This window comes from Amphiprion ocellaris, chromosome 23 (genome assembly GCF_022539595.1).
Source record: "Amphiprion ocellaris isolate individual 3 ecotype Okinawa chromosome 23, ASM2253959v1, whole genome shotgun sequence".
Classification (NCBI taxonomy): Eukaryota; Metazoa; Chordata; class Actinopteri; family Pomacentridae; genus Amphiprion; species Amphiprion ocellaris.
In genome coordinates, this window is record NC_072788.1 from 12,341,875 (window position 1) to 12,361,495 (window position 19,621).

The 19,621-nt window shown below is 36.3% G+C and overlaps 1 protein-coding gene across 1 annotated transcript in view; it reads right to left on the bottom strand.

Moving 5' to 3' along the window:
• The window catches only part of txk (TXK tyrosine kinase), a 26,219-nt gene continuing 6,598 nt past the window's right edge, over positions 1-19,621 (bottom strand). Inside the window, exons 2-17 of the mRNA XM_035946486.2 lie at positions 15,760-15,919; positions 8,889-8,940; positions 8,129-8,210; positions 7,536-7,667; positions 7,396-7,460; positions 6,999-7,058; positions 6,864-6,918; positions 5,553-5,632; positions 5,163-5,287; positions 5,013-5,087; positions 3,165-3,336; positions 2,868-3,084; positions 2,439-2,503; positions 1,806-1,924; positions 516-673; positions 1-202 (exon numbers count right to left, since the gene is read on the bottom strand). Of these exons, the coding sequence (XP_035802379.1) occupies positions 131-202; positions 516-673; positions 1,806-1,924; positions 2,439-2,503; positions 2,868-3,084; positions 3,165-3,336; positions 5,013-5,087; positions 5,163-5,287; positions 5,553-5,632; positions 6,864-6,918; positions 6,999-7,058; positions 7,396-7,460; positions 7,536-7,667; positions 8,129-8,210; positions 8,889-8,940; positions 15,760-15,772 (1,542 nt within the window). The 5' untranslated portion in view covers positions 15,773-15,919 and the 3' untranslated portion in view covers positions 1-130. The remainder of the gene's footprint in view (positions 203-515; positions 674-1,805; positions 1,925-2,438; positions 2,504-2,867; positions 3,085-3,164; positions 3,337-5,012; positions 5,088-5,162; positions 5,288-5,552; positions 5,633-6,863; positions 6,919-6,998; positions 7,059-7,395; positions 7,461-7,535; positions 7,668-8,128; positions 8,211-8,888; positions 8,941-15,759; positions 15,920-19,621) is intronic.

Genomic DNA, 19,621 nt, shown 5'->3' on the forward strand with positions numbered 1-19,621 from the left:
AAAATGTAAAAAAAAAAAAAAACTTTTATGAAAAAATATTTATTTACAGTGACAAAATACAGCATGTGTACATTCATGATAACATGGAAAAACAGTTTGAAGGTCAGCAATATATTAATGTGTGTGTGTGTCAATCTGAATTTTCTGCCAGTTTTCTGATTTCCTCCAGGAGCTCAGAGAAAGGCGGCCGGCCCAGAGCCTTCTGCACCATCACCACCACCGAAGAAGAACAAAAAGAAGAAGAAGAAGGGATAGAGGGGAAGGGAGGAAGATGTGATTGGTTAACAAAAGGTGTCATGTTCAAAGGAGAGAAAACTTTAAATTGGAAGTTTGTCTAAATTAATCCCATCACAAGTGGTGCTAGTAGAGCTTTCAGCCACATCCTGAAGTCTTTAAGGTGTGTTCAAAGTGAATTTTCCTTTTTTTGTTTTTTGTTTGTTCACCATATCTGTGATTCGTAGTGCTCTGACTAAATAAAAATGGCTGAATGAATAAAAGAGTGAGCTGTTTGGTACCTCATGCCAGCAGCGGTACATGATGGCGTACAGCGACTGCGAGGCTCGATGTGGTCGGTACAGCCGGATCCCCCTGGTGATGTCGTTGACTACCTCCAGGTTGGACCGGTTTTCAAACGGAGTCCGACCCTCCGAGTAGATCTCCCACATCACCACACCTGCACACAGACACTGTTAATCCTAACTGTAGATCACATTGTAGATTGTATATTTGATTTTAGCAGGAAAAAATACCAGCTGTTATTTGTAACTAAAGCACATTTGTCCCTCTTAACCCCCAAACCTGCCAGAACATTTGAAATAAAACAGAAAAGTAAAAGTGATCATCCACAAGGCACCATTCTGTTGGAAAACTTAACCAAAACAAAGCTTAAAAGTTTAATATTTCATTAAAACATGCTTCATTCTAAATGTATTACTTTAAAAATTCACCCATAAAAAAGTATTTGTATTATATTCTGTAAAAGACTAAAAATCCTTTGGTGTAACAGTGAAGATATGAACGACTCATCTGCAAACAAAAGTCACGAGCCAAAAATTTAGGGACATTTTGGCTGAACTGTGTGGAAATTAGTAAAATTGCAACACATTTAGTATGCAGAGTTACTTTATTCCAGCATTGATAATGCTTGTGGGGACTTTTTCTGTTCCTATAAACATGAATAATTAATTTTTCAACATTAATGTGGATGTGCACCATGAATTAGTCAATATTTGTGCAATACTTCTGTCACTGAAATAGGAAATGCTCTTATAAGATGCATTTTTACATTGAATTTTTTGCACGAAGTTACTTTTTTAATGTTGAATACAAGCTTAATTTTTCCCTTTATGGTTATTGGTTATACAGGGTCGTATAATTAAGGTAGAGTTCTGATATCCTGATGCGTCTGATGGAGAACATTCGCCACAAACCATCTGACCTGTGGTTTGATGGCATGTGACTACTCTGGTTTCAGCGGTATAATGACACACAACACAATCGTTAGTCTCCACCTGCCCTGCTTCTTAGATTTTACTCCCTGCAATTTCTACTTATTTTACCAAAATGAAATTAAAGTTGAAGGCTCACTGTTCCCCACATACAGTGTTTGACGTGCTGATATAGCAGGACTTCCAGGGGGCATTAAAAGCACTGAAGGAGCACTGGGAGCAGAGTATTGCTGCACAAGGAAGCTACTTCTGCATGTTTATTGATTTTAATTGTTGCAGTCTCAGTACTTTCTGATCACATCTCATGTTTCTGCTACGGAGTATGTGGAAAGTCAGTTTTTTTCTGTGGTTCCTCACCAAAAGACCAGACGTCAGACTTGCTGCTGTATTTACTGTAGTGGAGAACTTCAGGAGGAGACCATTTCACTGGGAACTTAGCACCATTGGAACTGGTGTACTGGTTGTCTAGAACGTATCTGGAAACAATAACACAGCGTGATACCTCACTTAATATTTTTGGAAATTATTTAGCATACTATGCTGGTAACTCCACATGAAACACAAGACTTTATCCAGCAGCTGGTTAGCTTAACTTAGCACACAGAGCAGAAGCAGTGGCAAACAGCTAGCATGCTGTCTGAGAACAAAATCTACTTAAAAGCACCTTGAAAGCTGACAACTTAACACATTTTAGACGATTATTACATTTATTCACTGTTTGACGGGAAGCCATATGTCTGAACATGTCTTGAGCTAACTGATTCAGAACCAAAAAATTGTCCAAATGACTATTTTATACTTCTATCTAAACAAATTATATGTATCATGTCAATTAAACAGCACTGGAGGGGAGCTCTAACTTTTTCCAGTCCCTTTTTAGTCTTATGCTAAGCTAAGCTAACAAGCTGCTGGCTCTGACTTCTAATGTAGCACATAGCATATCTCCCAAAGCACTAAAGCACAAACAAAATTTTAAAATATCAGCCATACCTGGTCATTCCAAAGTCGCAGACCTTCACCACGTTGTGCTCATTAACCAGACAGTTCCTGGCTGCCTGTAGGGCGGAAAAATATCCAGAAGACAAACATAAAACTGAAGTATTTTGCCCGCTAAGTTTACAACATAGAGCACAATTAGAATATATTCATTAAGGTACCGTACTTATACTGAATTACATATGTTTGAACCGTTGAATTAGAGGTGCAACCGTCACTCCTGTGTTCTAATGCTACATTGTGTTAGCTAATGGTGTTGAAAGGCTAATTGATTATTAGAAAACCCTTGTGCAATTATGTTAAGACATGAATAAAAGTGTGAGTTTTCATGGAAAACATGAAATTGCCTGGGGGACTCCAAACTTTGAATAGTAGTGTATTTCCTGAATTTTCCAAGTTTTTTGTGTTTTTGTGGTGACGGACCAGGTCTCTGTGGATGAAACTATGAGCCTCCAGGTACTCCATCCCCTCACAGACATCCTGGCACATGGACAGAAGCCACGCCTCCCTCAGAGCTCCGCCCTTCTGCCGCAGGAAGTTCAGCAGGCAGCCATTCTCCATGAACTCGGCCACGATCAGCAGGGGGCGCTGCTGCAAACAGACGCCGTACAGCTGCACCAGCTTCGGGTGGCAGAGCCTCCTGAGAAAAAACAGAGTTATAACAAGCTGCTGCTTCTCCTCTCTGGTCCTGATCATCTCCACATCTTCTCCTGTCCTCACATCATGACTTTGGCCTCTTCGATGAAGTCCTCCTCATACATGGCTCCCTCCCTGATGGCCTTGATGGCCACTTTGTGCTGAGCCCTCCACTTGCCAAGCCTCACTTGGCCAAACTGACCGCTGCCCAGCTCCTTCATGAAGGTCAGCTCGCTGGGGTTGATCTCCCACTTCTCTGGAGGAAAGAAGACCAAATGGAGAAGAAACAGAAACATCAGCTTGGTCAGTCGATCCCATCTCCATCCCCATCTTCCTTAAATGCCCTATATTGTGCCCCTTTTTGGCAAATTTATCAAAGTCGCAAAGATGTGTGTTTCAACTTTCAGCTCAAAATCTTGCAAAGATGGTGCGTTTCACTATGATGTACACTGTAAAAAAAATTCCATAAAAAACTGTAACAAACAGACAGCAAGGGTGCCAGAAAAAATACATTGCAATACTGTAACATTCAAAAACTGTAAAAGATAAAATAATGGGAAAAAATCCGCACAACAGTGATACTCAATGATTTAAATTTTGATTTTACTGTCAGATATTGTGAAGATAATTAATCACTAAAACTACTGCACTTTAACAGTAGTTACAGTTTTGGTCTGTTTTTTATTTTTATTTTGTGAACTAAATGCAAATGGGGAAAATAACCATTTCCTATCTTTCAGTCCTTAATATAAATAATCTTTCTTTCAAATGGTGGCAAATATCTGCTGATTTAGCAGATTTTACCCACATTTTTAAACAAAATGTCCACAAAACACTGGTGAAAATCTGGTGGCAAGGGTGCCAGAGTTAATTTGCTAAAAAATCATGGAATACAAAAAAAGTATGGTGATAATATTGGCTGTGACATAATTATATTTTTAGCTGATTTAAATATACTAAAACTGTACACTAAACAAATGTACCATTTTTATTTTTTATTGCACATATATTTTCTTTCAAATAACAGCAAATATTTTAAAAATAAATTTGTTTTAGCTGATCTTAACACATTTTAGAAAAAATAGTGGAACATTGTAACATTCAGAAAGTGTAGAAACTGAAAATAATAGCAAATATCTGTAAAATATTGATATTTTAGCACATTTACATACACTAAATCAGTGTAATTTTACAGTTACAACATATTACTGTACGATTATATTTAAATACAGTAAAAAATGCTATTTTAGAGTCAAAACTTACCATTTACAAAAAATATTTTTTTATGTTAACAGTATTTTTATTTTTTACAGTTAGCATGTCATTTTTTTCCTGATTTTACTAGATGTTGTCCATGATTCAACAAAACGGGAAACATCCGTAAAATAACATTAAAGTACAGTTAAAATTGTTTTATTTTTTATAGTGTTTAGCCTGTTCTACATGGACTGTTTCAGTGTCTGTACAGTTTGTGATGTTTGGTTTGAACAAGCTCAGGACCATTTTCTGTGGGGCTAAAACAGTGACAGTAATTTGGCATTGAAAAAAAAATTATTTAAAAACAAAACCTGATCTGAAAAAGGAAACACTGTAATTAAAATATTTGTATTAAAACAAGTTGTATTAGCATGAACAAAATATTTAAAACAAAAAAGTTTACAGCCAATTACACAGCCTGCAGTTCAGTAGAAAAATTCCAGATTTTTTGTCACGGAGAAAGTTTTTAAAGAAAAGAATTGCGTAATTGAGAAATGTCCAATAAAATGATTTCAATAAAATATCACAATTTTGTTCTTAGATATGGATCAGTTTCAGACAAACAGTGATGAGCAGTTCAAGGACAGTTGGAAATCCATTGTCTAGATCTGATAAATCTTGTAATTGTAAAAGAAAACCTTCAGAGATCAGTGGAGCATTTTAATGTTTTTCTACCTGAGCTGAATCCTGCTGTGGCCGGGACACACCTTCCCATTGGTCCCACTGCATATCGGAGCCTCGTCACCAAACCTACAAACACAACGAATGAAGCATCATATGCAGAACCGCTGTCGACGTGTGCAGAGAATCTGTGCGTTTGTTTACCTGCTGCGTTGTGTTCATGGTAGTGTATAACGTCGGGGATGGAGCTGAAGATGTGTTTTTCAGCCAAGAAGTACTGTCCGGTGTCAGTGATTTTAATCTGGTAATGTCTAATATCTCCATTAGCACTGAAAACCAAAACAAACAGACAAGTTAGTCAGCTTACAGGTTCACACTTCAGTATAAAATACTCTTATTTTGTTGCAACTTATTTACATTTTTGGAATTTTTATTTCAGCTTTATCTCAAAACTCAGACTCTAATTTGGTTCAACGAGGTTCTAATTTTGAGTCAATCAGCATTCTGGCTTTGTTTGTCAAAAGAGCGGTTATAAAAATGTCATGAAATGGGATTTTTATGAGAAAAATCACAATTTCTTTCAGTGTGAATCACCTTAATGTTTTGGTGTAAACTGAGACGGTATAAACTCCCTTTTGGCTGGACTCTCGCACCACGAAACCACCTTCTTTGTCCTATGAAAAACAACACAAAATAATAACTATTTCCTTGAATAATTGAAAATATTACCATTAATCTTTATTTGTAAAGCACCTTTTATAAGGGAAATGCAGCTCAGTGTGCTTCACAATGACTTAATGCACATAAAAAGAAGCAAGTACTGATCATAAAAACAAGAGTAAAATGCCAAAATTATTAAATCTAATGAAAGACACAATAAAAACACTTTATAATAATAATAATAATAATAATAATAATAATAATAATAATAATAATAATAATAATAATAATAATAATAATAATATAATAATAATAATAATAATAATAATAATAATAATAATAATAATAATAATAATATTGGTGTAAATGTGAAAATCACAAGTTTTAAACTAATAAATTAGAAATAAATATTCAGTTTACAGTTAAGAAGAAAAGCAATGAATCATCACATTTAATAAGCTGAAACAAAGGGACAAACAAATATCTGAATAGTCAAATGATTTCACCTCGACTTCAAATACAGATCATTGCATTTTTAGAACAATTTCTACTTGACGAACTCTGATTTGCTTGAAACTTTATCATATGAAATGTAAATATTTAGCAAGATATTATTTTAAAAACTGAGCATTGACTAATTTTCAACAGGCTTTTTCTCACATTGAAATTTGAGGCTGTTTGGACAATAATATCTCAGGAACTATTAAAGATAAAAACATGAATTTTTCACAGTAATTTCTCATCATGCAATTGATTCACAATCTGTAATAGTCTGTAATATTGGACAAATATAGCAAATAATTTTTGAGAACGGGTGAGTTGAAATAAAAAAAAAAGATCTTGCCATGAAAAGTCTCACCTTCTAGCTCACATTACAAGAATAGTGGTAATGCAGAGGAAAAACAGTGACATGATTATCAAATGGTTAACATCTAGTCCAATCCAATCTAGTATTACAGATTCTGAATCAATGGTGAAATAGTCCCTGAGATATTGTTGTTCAAACCGCCTTAAATTTTCAACGTAAGAAAAAGCCTGCTGGAAGTAGGTCGACTGGCAATTTCTAAAATAATACTAAGTCGGAAAGCATTTGATATATTTAGCTAAAATTTCACAGATACCATTTTAAATCTCCCTAATTTATGATGGAAAAGTTTCAAACAAATTCAAGAAGGTCAAGCAGAAGGAACCTGATGTTTGTTTCCCATATAAACATATGAAAACGTGGATGTTGTGGGTGAATACCTCTTGTCTCAGCAGCTGCTCTGCTTCTGTCCTGGTGATGTTCTTGCAGTACCACCTGGACAAAAACAAGCACTTTGATCATTAAAAATATCAGATGTCATAAATCAAATGTCACTAAATTGAAGAATAACTCACGAGTTTGCCTCGATTCTGTTTTTCTCTGTCACATAGTTGCTGGGGATGAAGCCTTTATTCCTGATAAAACAACAATCTGACACTTTAGGACATTTTCAGCAGACATTATTTTTTACTGAGCAGTAAATAATTTCCTAATAATTTCCTTTTTATTGCCACATTGTTGGAATCAGTTGAACAGAAAGACAAACCAAAATGTTAAATTTGGTTTATTAATAATGTCAGCATACGTGCTTTTCTACTCTAAAATTTAAGATACTATTTCCAGAGTTTGTCTATTAGCCTTTATATCATAAAGAGAGCATAAAAATGGAGACACAAACACTGAATTTCATCTACTTATTTCATCTACTTATGTCTAAATTATTGTTGTAATGATTTTCCTGGTTTTAATTACCCGTGATTGTCCTGCGCTCGCCACCACAGCTGGTCCTGTTTGTGGAGGATGATGTACTCCTCCCCCTGAAAACACAACAGGCCGCATCAACACAACGCCACAACATAACACAACTCTGCTGTGTGTGTTTGTTTGTGTACCTGTCTGAGCGTGAGGTCTGTGTCCTCCTTGGCGGTGAAGTCGTACATTGCGACGACGCTCAGCAGCCCTTCGCCTTCGCTGTCTTCGCCCTCTGGAGGTGGCAGCGGCAGTTTCCTCCTCGACCTTTCGACCTGAGACACACAAAAAAGTCAACCTCAAAACCTGCTGAAAGTTATCTTATAAAACAGGAACAAAAATGCACCATTTATGAGGCACAAACTGTAAAAACAGAAAGAATTGCCAGGTTTTCTGCTTTCCGATGTCCTTGAACCAATCATGTCATCAAAATTAGTTTATTCGACATTTCTCATGTAAAAAATTGCCACAAATCAACCATTTGCAGGAACCATATTCTGTATAAACCAAAAATTTTTTAGAGTTTTTAGCTGAACTGCAGGCTGTGTTCATACAAAGCAGACAAGTATGGACGCGAAATTAAAAAAGTAACAAAAAGTAATAGAGCCACCGTGTTTTTTTTTTCCAGTGTTGGTAACAGTTGTAAAATAAATAATCAGACAAATTCATTTTTCATCAATGAGAGGGTTAATTCATAGAAATAAATAAGGACAGACTGAAACACACTCTGTCCTACCCGGTGGGCGTGTCCTGGATGTCTTCGGCCTCGGAAACAAAGTGAGGTGCTGCCTTCCAGCTCCACACGGGTGCTGATCTCCCTGAAAACAATCAGTCAGTCAATCAATTTGTTGATCTGTGTCCAATGAGAACCTCTAATATACTTTACCAAACTGCTTTGCCAGTTTAAATATTCCATGAGGTACGATTGTTTCCCAGAATTAACCATCAATAATTTAGTTTAGCAGGTAGTAGCATTCAGGTCTGACAAGTGAAGCCTTACACCTGCATTCTTTGTAACAACCAGCAGGGGGCGACGCGTCAGAGGTTCAATTTCAATAATTTCACTTGATTGATTACCTCAGTAAACATTTTGTTATTAAGTTTATATATATATATATATATATATATATATATATATATATATATATTTAGTCATATCCACCATTTGCTGGTGTGTGATAGTAATATTTCAGTTGCTTTTTATTAGATATATACAGGACACGGTGGAGATTATAAATATAAAATTGACCAGATCCAAGGTGTCGACTTCACTGAGCCTGACCTGGTTTTATTGAACTGCTTTTAAATGCAGAATTAATTTTAAAATAGACACAGAGCACAAAATACAAGCCAAACACACAAAAAAAACCACTACAAATGCTCTGTTAAACTGCCTCTTTTTAATCTCTTAAATAATATAAATTCTGCTTTAATAATATACACGTAAGAAATGAAAAATCTCCTAATGTTTTTAAAGTTGGACCCACAGACTGTACCTGGTTTGAACAGCACAGCAGCAACAGCAGAAGACTGAGTGGACGGAGTGATCTGGAGGAAAAGAAAAGAATCGAGCTAGTAAAAGTCACTGAAACAACAATTTGTCCTCACAGACACCAGGGGCGCTGCAGAGGATAGTTAAACTAGTCAACAGTATGTGAAATAACTAGCAGCACTGTGGTGGAAACTGTAGGGACACTTTTACAAAACCAAATAATTAGTTTTGTTTTTGTTTTCTTTTGTTTGCTCCTGTTACACTTTTCCTCACTGTGGTTCATTGTTAAATGCAACATAAAGTCCTGCATCTCTATGGAAACAGAACAACCATGAAGATGGAGAGAGAATTCAGAAATGTCTTCTGTGCATTACGACACAATTAGAATGACAGACATCATAAAAAGGAAAAAAAAAGCTGAATTTCTTTGAATACTTGTTTTGCAAAAAATCTACACTCATTCAAAAGTCTGGAGTCACTTAGAAATGTCCTTATTTTTGAAAGAAAAGCAGTATTTGTCTATGAAGATGACATTAAATTAATCATAAATCCAGTCTAGACATTGTTAATGTGGTAAATGACTATTCTAGCTGGAAACAGCTGATTTTTAATGGAATATCTCCATAGAGGTTCAGAGAAACATTTCCAGCAACCATCACTCCTGTGTTCTAATGCTACATTGTGTTAGCTAATGGTGTTGAAAGACTAACTGATGAATAAAAGTGTGAGTTTTCATGTAAAGCATGAAACTGCCTGGGTGACCCTAGATGTTTGAATGGTAGTGTAGATGTTCAGTGTTTTCTCAAAGTGCCTGCACAAGTTAGAAAAAGCAGGAAAACACACATGAAAAACACAATTTTAGAAGCATAGACGGGATTTAAAAATAAAACTAATACTAAACAAAATACTAAAATTTTATGGAGACATGCTAAACAAGGGCAATTTGTCAAGGCCTGTTTACTTTAAATAACCTCTGCAAACTGACATTTTTCACAGTGCAGCTCTGTAAATCAAGATATTTCACCATGCTGAATGTATCTTTCAACAACTCGATATGAGGTTTAACCCTCGTAATCCCAAAACCCACTGTATTTGTCAGATTTTCAACTTTCCAATGGGTGTGTGTGACACATAGTTCCATCAGCAAAAACAACCAAATGTGATCTTTCACCAAATTCCCTTTATTCTCCATGCCTCAATAAGAAAATATGCTAAATATATATATAAAATAAACTGTTTGCACCAGATTCTACAAAACCTAAAAATTCTGTGCTGTTCAGCACAAGTGAAAAACTATGACTGACTCAGCAGTGACCACCAGTCACAAGGCAAAAATCCAGAGAGTTTTCAGATTGTGTTTTCACAGAGCAAAGAGGAGATGACAATAAAATCAAACATAGTGGAATGATAAAATAAATGCAGCATGGCTCAAAATCAGTAAACAGACGAGCAAGTTTTTGGAGGATTCATTCAGCATGGTGAAACATCTTTCTACAGCTGATGTACAAAGCAGAGAGAAAAAGTTTGTAGAGGCTGTAAAGATAGAAATAGTTCAGACATGAGACACAAACAAGACAAAAAAGAGGCACAAAATGACCCAAATGAGAAAAAATAACAAGAGAAAGAGAAAAAGTGACACAAAACAGCAAAAAACAAGACAAAATGACACAAAGAAAATATAAAAATGAAAACTAGACCCCAAATCTCAAAAACAAGACACAGAACATCATAAAACAAGACAAAACGACAAGAGGGACAGAGAGGAAAATCATGTACAGGGCTACTCTTGAAAACATTCTTCTTCCATCAGCTGGAAAACTCTTTCCTGCCTCCAATGACTGGATTTTCCAACAAGACAATGTCCCTGGCCACACGGCAAAGTCAGTTAAAGCCTGGAGGAGAACCAGAACATTGGAACCATGCCTTGGCCTGCTCAATCACCAGATCTAAATCAAATTGAAAACTTGTGGAAAATCGCAAAATGTAGAACCACAAAAACAAAACAAATTTGTTTGAATTAGTGCAACAGGAATGGGCTGCTGTGACAGCAGAACAATGTCAGAAGCTGGTGGAGAGACGCATGACTGCAGTCATCAGAAACAATGGCTATGCAATCAAGTACCAACTCCTGTGTGCATCATGTGACTAAAACAGACAGAAAAGAAAACATGGAATGCCTAAAAGCTGTTTTTGGCAGGAAAATGCCATAGCTGTTGATGGAAAAACTTAAGTGATTTTGGTTATTATCAAGAAAACCATGGAAAATGTCTAGATATCAACTCTTAAATTAAACTCTTATGAGCTATTTTTGTTGTTATCATTATATTTGTCTAAACCAATGCACCTTTAGTTGTACCAGGAATTAAAATGAACAAGAAATTGAAGAAAACAAGAGTGGTCTAATAATTTTTTCCATGACTATGTGTAGCTAACTTAGAGGAGGAGGAGTGCGAGCGATGCTTGAGTCCGACTGACTGGAGACTGGAGCGGAGTCCACATGTACTGCTTTATCAGGGAGGAGGAGATATTAGTGGTAAAAAAAACAAAATAAAACATAAAATGGCAGCAGCATTTAGATGCACTTTTCTGGGGACGACACGCAAGGCAGAGCACAAAGCAATATTTGTCAGAAAAAACATCTCTTTCAAGTCCGGGAAACAAACAGTTTGTGTAAGTTTGAATTATTCTGGTCCATGTCGTATCTTATAACTGCTACCAGTGATTGTTTCCTTGATAAAGACAAATTACTCTTGGTTGACTTCTAAACAACAAACGAATATAACAACGAGTCAGTCTTTTGAACGGCTCTTTGAAAGGAGCATCTCCTCAAGATCCGTCTCCCTTCAAAGAGCCATAAATCTCATCTCTAATCTGTAGCATGTAGAGCCATTTGTAAAGACGTTTGTCGAGATGTTTCTTTTACAGCATTGGAAACATCTGGAAGAATGTTGCACATGAAACTCAACTTTTATTTGTTTCTATGCTCTTTGTTTTTGTGGCCTTTTAACTGTGTCATACGGCACAGAAGACATTTCTGAGTTCTGTCTACTTCTTGTCATGGTCGTGCTGTTTCCATAGAGGTGCAGGACTTTATATTACAGTGAAAGAAGCTAAAAACAGCCAGAAAACGTCTCATGCATAATGACAAACGTGTTAATTACTGCACTTCGGTGTTATTTTAACCTGCTTCTTTTCTCTTTAACTATCTCACCATCTCACCATCTCCTCTGCACATCTGTGGTTTAGAGAAGGAGGACTTTGTCCGCAAGTCTAGTTTCCGTTTCGGCAGAATTAAGACACTCTTTGTGTCCGTGTGTGTGTGTGTGTGTTTCTGTGGGCAGGTTTGTGGGTCATTTTCTCAGCGTTTGCACACAAGTTTCTTCCTGTGTGAGTTTGACAAAGACACACATCTGTCATGCGATTTAAAGCTGAGCGTCACAGTAGAAGCAGGCCTCATAGAGATGGTATCAGTTAAAATATCCCAGCATGCCTTGCGAGCGTGATCCCTGCAGCACAAGTTCAGAGTCGATGCCATAAGGAGCCATGAACTCTTCTGGTGGTTTGTGGTGAACCAACATCCCATTAACACATTTTCTCGAATGTTTCTGTTCGCCAGCCTCCACAGGCAGACCGACAACTTCACGTTTTTGACAAATTAGGTAAGGTTTAATGAAACCGACTTCTGATATTCAACAAATTAACACAAAATTTAATCTGAGCTTTACTTTTGACTGGTGCAAACAAACAGAATAACTCATGTATTATACTAAAGTGTACACTTGATAAAGTAATTCAGGGAAGCTGTTGCCACCATTTAATTGAAAGTAGAGAAAAAAATCTGATTTAAGTAACAAACACTGTTTTAAAGACTTGTGTTGACATAATTCTGTTATTTTGATTTAATATTGTGAGTAGATTAAATTAAAATATCTGCATTTATTTATTTAAAATATAATTGAAGTTGGAAAAAAATTAATTAAATTGGCTTGATAACCTTTTTTTCTCAACCTTGAGTTCAGAATTCCTTATAAACTTTATGCTACCAGTGATTAGGTTATTGATCAATTAAAGTACCATTGACTGTAGAGGAAGGACTAATTCCCCAAACTCAAAATAGTTCGTTGATTGAACATAATTTTGATAAAAGCTGTTATAACTGTTTTTAGAGTGTAGTTTTGGATGCTTTGCATTATCTCACAACTATTGTTTCTTCTTATTTGGATTGTTTTTTATGCATGTATATATTTTTTCAACCAAAAAAAAACCCTTCTATGCTTAAAAAAATTCTATTGTGAGTTCAGTTTACATCCAAACCAACTCTCGAAACTTTTTAATGATCCTTTCAATCCATTTCCAGTTCAGCTTCTTTATAACTCTATTGTCTAATTTATTCTGTCTTCTTTACCTCATAAACTACTTTTCTCTTTCCCGTCTGTTTGGTTCACGTTGCATCATGCACATATTTGGTCTTGCAGGATTCATGGACTCGCCATCGTCGTAAAACAGCAACATTTTTCATTTATTTCTTTGTATGTTGTGCAAAAGCAGCCTAAACACAAATGGACCCTGAAGCATTTCAATGGTAAAAGTTACACAAATGTCTGATTCTATAAATGATCTAAACCATTAAATATGTCTTTTTATTTTAGGTGAAAGAAAATCTTTAATTTTTATGAATACAAAGGTAAAATGCTGTGTTTCTGTATAAGTGCCAGGTTTCCTGACGAGAACCAGAAGCTAAAGATGTTTAAATAATTCCATATAAAATCAATCTGAACCTCCAGTCTGACCTCCTCAGAATCAGCTGATTCTTTATCTATGGTAACTTTAGTATATTTACTGGAGCCATGAAAAGTTTTACCTTCATTCTACAAATATTTTTAGAGTTACAGGCCCTTGAAATACATGCTTTTTAAATGATGTTTTACATCAATTTTAAGCCTCATAACCTCATCAGCACAACAAACAGAAGCATGAAATTTTCAGGGCTACAAAATACATTTGCGTTCTGAAAAAAAACTGCAGCCAAATTAGTTTAACATCCAATGCAGATCCACCATCCACCATTCACAATCTAAAGATTAAATCAGTTTTTTGTTCATTTACTCTTGAACCACCTTTGAGGATTAGTATTATGGGATGTATCATAGTTTGGACAGTAAAACTGCAGCAGTTAAATGTCTGTGACATAGAGTCATAGAAACAAGAGAGAAATTCTGCTTTATTATTTATTAGCTGCATATCAGTGGATTTCCAGCTGATCTAGTTTGCGTATCTGGCTGATGGAAAATTTCAGTGAAGTTAAATTCATCTACTCTCTAAAGTGTATTTTTTTTTCTTGCATTATCAAATCTTTATCTTGTTTTTTTATCTCACAGTTTAGAATCTCAATATTTATGTCATCTTTTAGATCTTCTATGTGGGGTTTACAGGGTTAAAGTCTGGACTATTGGACTTGTATCTCTTTTTTTTAATCAATTTAAGTTAGAATCTATGAATTTCTGTGGCTCACTTATAGATTAATTGAATAACCATCTGATGATGGACAATAAAATACAAGTACAGATTTACATTGGGGGCTTTGGGGAATGTAAACAGGAAGTGTACTGTATGTACAATCGTTCTTAATCTGTATTTTTTGCACATTTTGTCAAATTAACTGGCACCTTATTTATTGCGTCAAATGTTTTTTTTTTTTTTTTTTTTTTTTAAAAAAACATTTTGCTGAACTGTTTTTGTAATAAAAGCTTCAAAACAAGCCGCCACGTTGATTGGTTTGAAATCCAGGAGCAGAGAACCTCTGAGTGAAGCGCCGTCCAATCAGGTGCAGCAAATGTTAGTGAGATTGAAGGGGGGCGGAGCCTGTGCTGATTCCAGTTCAATCCTACCCATATTCAACATAGATGGAAGCAACTGGAGTGCAGGTGGAACTAGTGTTTCTCAGGAGGCCTGTATGGAAGCCAGTGGGCGAATGTTGGAGGGTGAAGAGGATCCATGATTAAGGGATTTGATTGGCTGTTTTTAGCCGGGGAAAAAGCGTGCTTTGGCTTTAGTAGCAGTTTGCATCTGATGTGTATTTCAGTGAATATTTCAAAGTATTTTCTTGTTTCTATTGATCAAGAGCCAGTCGGATTTTTCCTTGTGCGCCACCATCAGGTCAAAATCACTTGTCAAACTCTTTGAATTGTGATCAAATACCTGAGAAACTGATGCTATATTTTCTTCAGCCTCAGCTGCTGTTAGCATGCTAGCTCCACTAAGATGGTGAACATCAACCACTATTATATTAGCAGTATCACTATGAGTGCTGCTGTACTTTTTCGTATTTGAAAAGCACCTTTAGACTCCATCTGGGTGACTGAACCGTTGTGCCAGCGACAGAAACAGAACTGAAACTTCACATTAGCTGCTTTTCTGAAATCAACAGATTGGAGGTGTTACTTTGCACACAGGTGTTTCTGTCTTACTTACATCTGCGCAGTAGCAGCACGAACGCTGCTTCAGAAGTGAAGAAACAGCCACAGCTGATTGTTTATGTTTTCTCACATAATTGAAAAGCAAAATCATCACTTTTGAATCCGTCATGGATCTAATTTACCTTATTTTGTAGGATTTTAGCTGGAAAAGGTTGAGGAAAAACAAAAGCAATGAGGAGATGTTTATACTTCTGAAGTTACGTTGAGAAAGAAGCAAAGGGAATATCGGCTGCCGTGTTCGTCTGTTTGTCTCACTCCATACACCGATGCTTTGCACGTTATTCTCGATGATGTTCGGCACAAAGTTTTGGTTCTGGAGATATTTTTTCGATGCTGTTTTTCTCCGACAGAAATGTAATGAAGTGTTCCATCTGTAGATGTATGTGCACAGCCACTTACTTGAGTGAATCATGATTGTCTCTTCTCCTCTGTTTCCCTCTTCCTCCTCCTCTTCTATCTCGTCCTCAGCTCCAGCTTTTTGAGGTCAGCGTTGATTTCTGTACATTCGGTCACATCGACGGTGCCGATATGATGCCACAGGTGGGAAACCTTGAAAGAGCTGAGTGACGAGGATGTAGAGAGAAAGAAAGAGAGAGAGAGAGAAGGCAGGTGGGTGGAGGAAGCAGAGTGGGCGAAAAAGACAAAAGAAAGAAGATGTGGGGCAAAAAATAAAGAATAAGAAGTTTTATTATATGTTTAACAGTGCTGTTGTCTTTCTAGGCCACATCAATTTTAAACATCTGATTTTAAGTTAAGTCATTTATATGTTCAGTGTTGACAGAGAGGGAGAGATAAAGACAAAGAAATCAAGAGGAAGTGAAAGAATGACGTCAACGAAACCACAAAGCATCCGTCGATGAGAATAACTCCAGGAAGGACACACAGAGTAAAACTCACAATGCAAAAATAAAGTTGCGTTTTAAACTCTGCTAAGTTTCAGAGCCTCAGAGTTGATCCAAAATCTGATTGTGTGACTCAACCGAGGCTTTTTTTATTACTAGTTATTAGAGCTCAACAGTGAAACAATTTCAAATCAAAATTTGAAACAATGCAAACAGCAAATCACAAAGGCTTCTGCTGATGGTTTCTTATGTTCTGTTAAGTTGCAGATCTGTTACACTGTGAATATTAAACTAAACCTTGACTTTAAAAACATATTTCGGATTCAAACAGCTTCCTACAAACTTTATAACTTGCAAAGATATATTTATTGGCCGACATTTCGGTGTTAGATCTTCATTGGGCAAAAAGTTGGGTACAAAGTGAAGGGTCCATGTTCAACAGGGAGTGGCTCTGATTCTGCCACCAATAAACAAACTTCACATACTATATGGAGGTGTGAAATACAATAAAACTATTTTCAAAACCATATAAAACATGACAATTACAAAACATCACAAATCTAATCAGAATATATGTCAGAAAGGTCGCAATTACACTTTTTTTTCCAAATTAATCATTTAAATTTATAATGCCGTGAACAAAACTCTGAGCTAAATTTATCTTGTGATTGTATTTTTTTAATTTATTAAAAAATTATAATTTATTAAGTTGTTAAAAAAATACTAAAGGCATTTGCAAGCTAGACATGATGGTCACTGGGTCAGATTTGATGATTAGAACATCCCAACTTCTTGCAGTGACTTTGACCGAGACACATGACAAACTATGATATCTGACTGATGTCATGATGGAGGAGGAGCCAGAGACTAATCTTGAAACAAGAATGTGAATGATACAGACTGTTTTTAGTGGTTTAGTTTTGAGTGGTTTGTCCTTTGGTCTGTCTTTCATTTTTCCAGCAGAAAATCACTATTACTCAATGTCATGATTAGGGTATTTCTAATTAATTGCATTTGACTATTTGCTACTAATATTTAATTAAAAATACATTTCAAATATGGCAGAAGACAAACATGCATGTCAAAAAATGTACTGCAGACTAGCTGAAGTACCTGGTTGTACCACCAGGTGGAGCCTCTTAATATTTGCTGTGATGGATTTACAGGTGTGTTTGCTGACCGCCCATAAGGGTTCATTCCAGTGGTGTTTAACTGGAACTGTGATAACTGTGTTGATGAACTAAGTTGTAAAAAGGCGGCTGTCTGGTTTAGCTAGTTACCTGAGGCTAATGCTAAGCTAGGATGCTAACACAGTTCAGGAGCTGAGTGTCTTTCAGCTTGCCTTTGGGGCATGAGTTGAAATACCAGATGTCTTTTAACAATTAATAACTTATTTACAGGTCATAAAAGCTGCTAAGAGGACAGTCTTGCAATTTATGCCAAATATTTTACTTATTTAGTGATGTTTTCATACTCTTGATCCTGCCAACATAGCACAAATGCTGCACTGATGTTTGAATTCTGTCCGAAAACCTCTTAAAGCATCTAAAAATGTTAAACATTATCACTATGCACTTTCTGGCATCTTAATAAGCCTCCTTGATAGTTCTTTAACTTTCAATCCAACATTTAAACATTTTATTGGCTGCAAAAATTAAAAAATCTGCTTCTTGAGAAACAATTTGTAAAGAGGAACTTTGTAAAAACTGTCCTGAGTTTCTTTCTTGCATGAAGAGTGTGATGTTTTGTAAATACATACCAAATACCCATTATAGAGGTTGAGAGCATTACTAGACACAATGAATAAGCTGAGAACTTTTTCAAAACAACCCTGTGTCTCAGCTGCCAATTATTTACTACTACTACTGTTTCTAATAATAGTGATGGTGATAAATGTCTATTATTATGAACACACAGGAAGTTTGAAGTCTCTGCGAGCTAATTTTCCAAGAAAAGAACTGAAACCAGTTGCCGTGACTGTAGTAATATGAAGTGTCAGAGAGCAGATGTATATAAAGTACAGCTGGTCTGAAACAGGTGAGAGCACAGGAAGATATTTAGCCACAATCCTGCACTGTAACTTTCACCAGCTGTTGATTAAACCTAGAAAGTTTCATATAACCTCAGTGTGGTGGCTTATTAATGTTTTCATTTCCTTGGCCTCAAACGACTCTCCAAAAAAAACTTGGTCTAGTCTAGATATGCTAGTGACTAGCTCAGAAATGCTAATGACTAGCCTAAAGATGCCAGTGCAAAGTTTAATATTGCTAGTTACTTGTCTAGGGATGCTAGTAAAGTTGCCTTCTGGAACAGATGAATTATATGTGATACATATGTGACTAGCCTTGAGTTGCTGGTAACAAATTGGAGTATGTTCATGACAAGTCTAAAGTTGATAGTATTAAGTTTAGGAATGCTAGTGGCTGACCTTGGGATGGTGGTAGGGTTGCTTGCTTGAACAGCTGAATTACATCCACTGAGATGCAAATTGACAGTCTAGATATGCTTGTGACTAGCCTAGACATGCTAGTTGTAAGTATTTTGTTGTTTATAACAACTAAATTTCATTTGTCCTAATAACATCAACTTCCTCTGAACCCAAACCTAATCTCACTTCAAAACAAATATCAAACATAGAAGTCTAGGAAGGAGTGAGTAGCGTTGAATTCATAGACTGCATATACAGTCTATGGTAGAATTGCAAGTCAACAGCCTAGGCATGCTAGTGGCTAGTTTAGGAATGCTAGTGACTAGTCTTGTGATACCTGTGACTAGTTTAGGGAGGTTAGCAAGTTGCTTGGGAGGCTGTTAATGGTTTTAGGAATGCTAGTTTTTATAGCCTTGGGACACTAGTAAGTGGTCGAGTGATGCTCGTGACTAGCGAGCCTCTTAATATTTACTGTGATGGAGTTACAGGTGTGTTTGCTGACCGCTCGTAAGGGTTCATTAAAGAAGCGCACCTCCCTGGTGTCTAACTGGAACTGTGATAGTTGTGTTAAAGACCTAAGTTGTAAAAAGGCTGCTGTCTGGTTTAGCTCGTTACCTGAGGCTAATGCTAAGCTAGGATGCTAACAGTTCGGGATCTGAGTGTCTTTCAGTCCTTACACTTGCCTTTAAAGCATGAGCTCAAATGATGCTAGTAGGCTAACTAATTTAGCCTAAAGATGATAGTGCTATATTTAGGAATGCGAGTTGCTTGCCTATGGATGCTAATAGGGATACTTTCTGGAACAGGTGAATTACCTGCTTTGGGATGCAAGCATAGACTGTATACAGTCTATCGATGCAAGGTGCTTGTCTAGATATGATACTAACTAGCTTCAGGATGCTAGTACTTTATTTTGGTGTGCTAGTGACTAGCATGGGGATGCTACTGATACCTTTAAGAATGCTAGTTGTTGGGCTAGAGATGCTAGTAG